Raw genomic sequence first — 6,000 nt, forward strand, 5'->3', positions numbered from 1 at the left:
GCTGGCCTTGTTCCCCGGCCGAGGCTCCACTCCCGGTCCCTCCCCTGCCCCCAGCTGTGGCCCCAGTCCCCCTTACCCGTGTCCACGTCCCCCTTCTTGGAGCTGCAGCCCCACTCCTGGCCCCAGTTCGGGGGGGGGGGGCGGGCAGACAGAGATTGGAGGGCATGAGGTAAAAATTTTGGGGACCACTGATTTAAATAAATCATTTTATAACTGCTTTTAAGTTAAACGGGTGCAATTTGTGTGTGCAGACACACAATTATTATTATTAATTATTACTAAAAATAAAAATGCCTAATAGAAATGCAGTATGATCTGTGGTGTTTCAAAAATAAATATTTCAAACAGCCATTTCAAAATATCAAATAATATCAGTTCACAAACAGAACAGTACCAAATTTTTATTCTTAAATTAACCCTTTTTTTTTTTTTTTTTTTTTTTGGCTGAAAGTTATGTGCCTTGCAAAAATCTAATGCAAATCATTTCTTTAAAACTCCATAATTTGTCCAATTTGCATCATATTTCTACCAAAAAAAAAAGCATCTAGACAAACAATCTCTTTATAAAGTTTATTAAGCCAGATGTGATTTTAAATGATTGAATTATAAACCCATGAAACGCAGGGATTACAGTGGATACAGAGGCTGAACCATGCTGGTAGGTAAGGTTATAATGAAGCACGCACTATTGTAACCACTTAAGCAGATACATTAGCTGCTAACAAAGAAGAGCGTCTATAAAATCATGCAGTTCCTGTGCACCAAACCATGATGTTTTAAATAATCCATCAAAACATTTTTTTAAAAAGGAAAATAATGAGGCTGTTGAAATAAGACCTGCTCTATGTAGCAAGCCACAACATTTCCAATAATACCGTGAATGACCCATTCTTAAGCAAGTAACAGAGGAATTAATTTGCTACAATGAAAATGTTCCGTTGCCTAAGAGGGCTTGTATAAATTTTGCATAATGTTTGGAAGATATATATCCCCCATAATAAACTTCCTTCAATTAGAATGAATTAGCTCAAGGTCATTTCCTATTAATGGGAGTACTAAAAATCAAGGAAATCACTAGTTATGGCATTCACCTCCCCTGCAACCTCTCTCCACACGTCTTGCCGTCCAAACTAATACCCAAACGCACTCACCTCCCCAGCAAACTCCCTCTTATTTCCACTACACAACTGCCCACAGTTACACATTCAGTTCCTCAAAATCACACTCAACTTTACTTCTGGCCGGGGCAGAGTTAAGGTTGTTTGGTGCCTGAATTGTGCATTCCCATGCTTTAAAATGTTTGGTTTCTCTTTAATTTAACCTTAACCCTGAATTTCCCTGGTTTCTAATAGTGTCTTTTAATATGATTTACAACATTCTTGTATGATTTTTTCCCCCCCTGAAATCACTGAGATAGTCTCCCACCTTTAATTCCCGCTCCTGAAGGGTGGGGAGTATATATATATATATAATATCAAATATGTGCACATATGCTCTCTTCATAGTTAATAGAAACCTCAGGAAAGTGCATTTTTCCAGGCAAACTTTTCATGATGTGTCTCTATGAAGAAATGATGAAATGAGAGCAATGGGCTGGATTGTCCCCTTCCTGGATTTCCCCCCTATAAAGCACAGGAAATTCTGATTGTCCATTCACGGAGTCTCTGCTTTTATTATTTAATAATGGGGGTAATGGGATTTGTCCCCCAGCCAACCACTGCAGAACTGACAGGGGACTTGACCCAAGGAAGCCACAGAGTACCCAAGGTCAGTGCTATCTGAATGGAGACCATGTGCATCTGTTCTGCCTCCTAAATCTCAAGCCCCCTAGCCACCCAATTGGCTCTCCATGGGCACATCATCCACCAGGCAACTGCTTCATTCAGCCCCTCTCAGGGGCCATTTCAGAGAGCGGGAGGGGACGGCACGTGAGTTAATACTGATAAGGTCACCGTGAACAGCTTATGGTGCTCCCACGGGGTAGACCAGAGCAGATGTTCCTACAGCAAGCACTGATTTCCCCTGCCCCCGCCCCCCAGTTCTGCCTCCTCTAGTCCTTGCTCAGTCCCGCCCCAACCAGTGGAACAGATACCCCTGGAGCATCCAGGGGCTTCCACGAGGTGATGGGAGGAGGGCAACGTTGTGCAGGTAGCAACCTCCTTTCTGGGCCCCATCACCACCTGGATCCACTCATTTCCTCTGCCCGCACAGGGGTAATATGGCTCATGGTGCAGAATTACCCTTTGGTCACAGATAGGATCTGTTGGCTATGGATCGGAATGTTAATGAGACATAGCAATAAGGACCCCACCCTGCTATGCAGATCTTTGCTGGGCATCTTGGGTAATTTTAACCACAGGAAACAGAAGTGGGAACAGTGGGGAGACAAAGGGCAAATGGAAGAAGCTGCTGCTGGCTTTCACTGGACTAACCTAAAATGGAACAAGATGGATTCTTCCAAATTCCAACCTCTTCCTGGAAAGCCGAACCCCCCCCCTTTTCGAGTGCTACCTATAAGCGTGGATTTGTGAGCACCCCATCAATATACGCTCCCCTACCCTTTGTAGCCTTCAAGTACTGAGCTTCTGATAAATCCATCCCATAGCCCAATACATCCCATGCATGCTCCTCAGGGTAGCTGGTGATTTAAAAATAAACCAAAATTCATCCTATAAATCCTTTGAAACAACTGCTAACTTAAAAAGTGAACAAACCTTTTCCATGTACCTTTTTGCACTATTGACCCATCCTTGTTTCTCTGTCACATGTATAATGCGTACACTGTAGCAGTCCTAATTCACATGAAGCCAAGCGGTATTATAAGGGCTAACTGCACCACTGCAAATATGATCTGAGAAACTATAAATCACTTCTAGGTTCCAAAAGCTATTTTGTGGCTTTATCTTAGGTTATCATTTCATTAATAAAAGCAGTTAACACATTTCATAGTACATTTTGAAACAAGTTGAGTAAACTTTTCCTGTCCATTGCCAAAATATTTCATAGCAAATTTGGAAGGAAATTCATTTTAATCCTGTTTAATTTTGGAGGACTGATCTTGAGGTTTTCTGTCCAGACATCCACATAATTCAGAACTGATTATATTTATACATAGAGAGACAATGTATTAAAGAGGTTGCTTGGTGAGGTAATATGTTTTATTACACCAACTTCTGTTGGTCAAAAAGACAAGCTTTTGAGCTTTACAGAGCACCATCAACTTAAAAATCATACTTCTGTCTGAAAATGCTTTTCCTTCAGTTATTAAAAGTATCATCTAAGACCGAAAGAGATTAGAGAAAAAGTGTTTCTCTCTATTTTTGTTCAGTGTATTCACTTTGTGCAATTGCCAGCACTTCTCATAGGGCTGCTGCCCCGGTATAGTCGGAGTGAGTCAGCTTCTCCAGTTTGTGGGGGTCTTTCACACAACAACAGGTGAATACAAATATTTTAAAAAACAGGAACATATGATTTTTTTTAATAAAAAGCACAAAAACTGGAACAGGGAATGAGAAGCAGGTGCAATCACTGAAACTACTTTTAACTGGCTGTCTGAAACGGATCAGATATCCAGCGGATGAAGTGCCGTTATGAATGGAGGGTCACTAACTGCAAATGTAAAAGAAGTAGAACAGAAAGTGCCTGGCTTCATTTACCATTTAAAGAAACATGCGAAAAAAGGGCTCTTGCTTCCAATGGAAGAAACTTACCAAAGTAAACAGGCTTTCCACATATGGGACAATATGAAATCATCTTCAGGGCTCCTCGGCACAGCACACAGCATTGAGCAGAACTCGTATAAAAAACCTTCTTTTGCTAAAGCAACAGGAAAACCATGGCCAACAGCAAGATGATGACGTGTTCTGCTTTTGAAGCAGGATATTGTGGTTGTAGGTAAATGAGAGCACTGTAGTGTAAGAAGCTGAGTTCAGGGGCTTTATTACGGGAAGAATTAATTTATCTTTTGGAACCAAAAACACAGACTTTAAGAAACGCTTCTTCTCCATCACCAGAGGAGAAACACTGGAACCAGTTTAACTTCACCCCATGTGCAGCACTCACGATATCTGGAGCAGATGCTGCTTATACAAGTCTCTTTGATCACAAAAGTGCCTTCTTTGCGTCTTTTGCAGACCTTTTCCCCCAAGGGACGTGAGCGGGAATGTTTACACTGCTATTTTTAGCGCCATACCACAAACCCGTGTCAGTTGACTTGGGTTTTGAGACTCGCTGCCGCCTGTGTTTTTTGCCATGTAGACATACCCTCATTGGCAGAGCTGAGAGTCCAGCCCTCCGGTCCAGTGTTCGTCTCTCTGGAGTGGGAGGCATCTCTTCCTTTTGCAGCTCCGAAACACAAGTACAGATTTCCCCCCCCCCCCCAAGCCAGTTTTGTGTCTAACTTAGGCTATGTCTACACTTGAAGAGTTTTTGCACTGTCAGTTTCAACGGTGATCGGGAGCCGGTGAAAGAAAAGCGCTGGCGTCAGATCAGGTTTACATTTGCAGCACTTCCATCGCCAATGAGAGCAGCGCACGGAGGGCAGCTATCCCACAGTGCAGCTCTCTCCATTTTGACGATAGGTCTTCTGGGAAGGGGCGGGGTTGATCGCGGGGCATCCTGGGTCCCTGCAGCCTCCTCTCCCCAAACACTGATCAGCTCCAGTAGCTCAGCATTGCTCCAAGCAGGGGATTGTTTGCTCCGTGGAGCAGGATTTGTCACCTGGCCAGATGATAAATGAGCACTTGCTAAGAAAACAGGAAGGGGAGTTTCAAAGTTCCCAGGGCTTTACAGGGGGCGGGGCAGACGTCTGTTTACCTGGCATCAGAGCAGCAGAGCTGCTGGCCAGAGTGGTCACCTGGGCACTGGGGGATATCCTGGGGAGGCTAAAAGCTCTGTAAACAGGAAGAACGTGTCTTCACTTGCACATCACCGCAAAAGCATCACCGGTAAGAGCTGTACGCCTCTCATGGAGGTGGTTTTCTTTTTGTGGTGAAACGTCTGAGTTTTACCGCCAAAAGTCATTGGCAAATGTAGACGCTCCCATGGTTTTTGCGCAAAACAGGGACTTTTTCCGCTTTAAATGGCAAGTGTAGATGATTACACCTGGTGCCTATGTGAACCCCTGATGCACCTCGAACAAACACTGTCCATCCAAATCGAAACAGCGGCCCTGCAACATACAGCAAGACAGTGTACCCAAGCAGCACACACGGGACACTGAATTCCCCAATGGCCCTCAACAACCCCTCCACCAACAGCCCTCTGAAAGAAGATGTGTTTGTGTGGTGTGGCAGGGGGATTGACAGATCTGGGCTGAGCCGGGCCACAGTGTTCCAGCTTCACGGGGCTCCTACAGAGAACGCCCTGGCAGTAAAATTGTATAGTCTCCAGAGGACTGTACTGCATTGGTCTGATCCCGGTTATTGGGCTCAATACAGGGAGAACTGGGTGGGGTTTAGTGGCCTATGATGTACCAGGAGTCAGACAAGATGATCGAGTGGCCTCTTCTGGCCTTAAACTCTATGACTATAAGAAACATGATCCAGCGGTTAGGGCACTAGCCCAGGACTTGGGTTCAAATCCCTGCTCTGCCACAGATTGACCACGGGCAAGTCACTGAGTGGCTCTGTGCCTCAGTTTCCCCTCTAGCCAATGGGATAATAGCACTGCCCTGCTTCACAGGGTGAGTATGTTAAAGATTGTGAGACCCTCAGATACTATGGTATCGGGGGGGGGGGGTCAGAGAAGTATCTGAAAAAGACAAAATCCATGGGAAGTGAAATTCAGGGGAATTTTAACCAAAGAATTGTTCTCAGGTTTGTCCAGCTGTAATTTAACTTCCAAACAGGCATCTGTCAGCATCTCAACCTCAGGCGCTGTGAAGTGCCTTAAAACAGTGTGGCAAACTGCACTCACAGTGTTTGCGAGACAGGAAAACGTGACAGGAAGTGAGTGCTCACCCTGCTTCTGACCATTGTTAGCTCACAACTTAACTCTTAC

The 6,000-nt window shown here is 44.5% G+C and overlaps 1 protein-coding gene across 1 annotated transcript in view; it reads right to left on the reverse strand.

Moving 5' to 3' along the window:
- Positions 1-3,794, reverse strand: part of LOC135880562 (cysteine-rich protein 1-like) — a 51,715-nt gene extending 47,921 nt beyond the window's left edge. The window contains exon 1 of the mRNA XM_065406891.1: positions 3,711-3,794. Coding sequence (XP_065262963.1) covers positions 3,711-3,753 — 43 coding nt within the window. The 5' untranslated portion in view covers positions 3,754-3,794. The remainder of the gene's footprint in view (positions 1-3,710) is intronic.
- Between the last annotated feature and the right edge of the window lie 2,206 nt (positions 3,795-6,000).

Source organism: Emys orbicularis, chromosome 6 (genome assembly GCF_028017835.1).
Source record: "Emys orbicularis isolate rEmyOrb1 chromosome 6, rEmyOrb1.hap1, whole genome shotgun sequence".
NCBI classification, from domain to species: Eukaryota; Metazoa; Chordata; order Testudines; family Emydidae; genus Emys; species Emys orbicularis.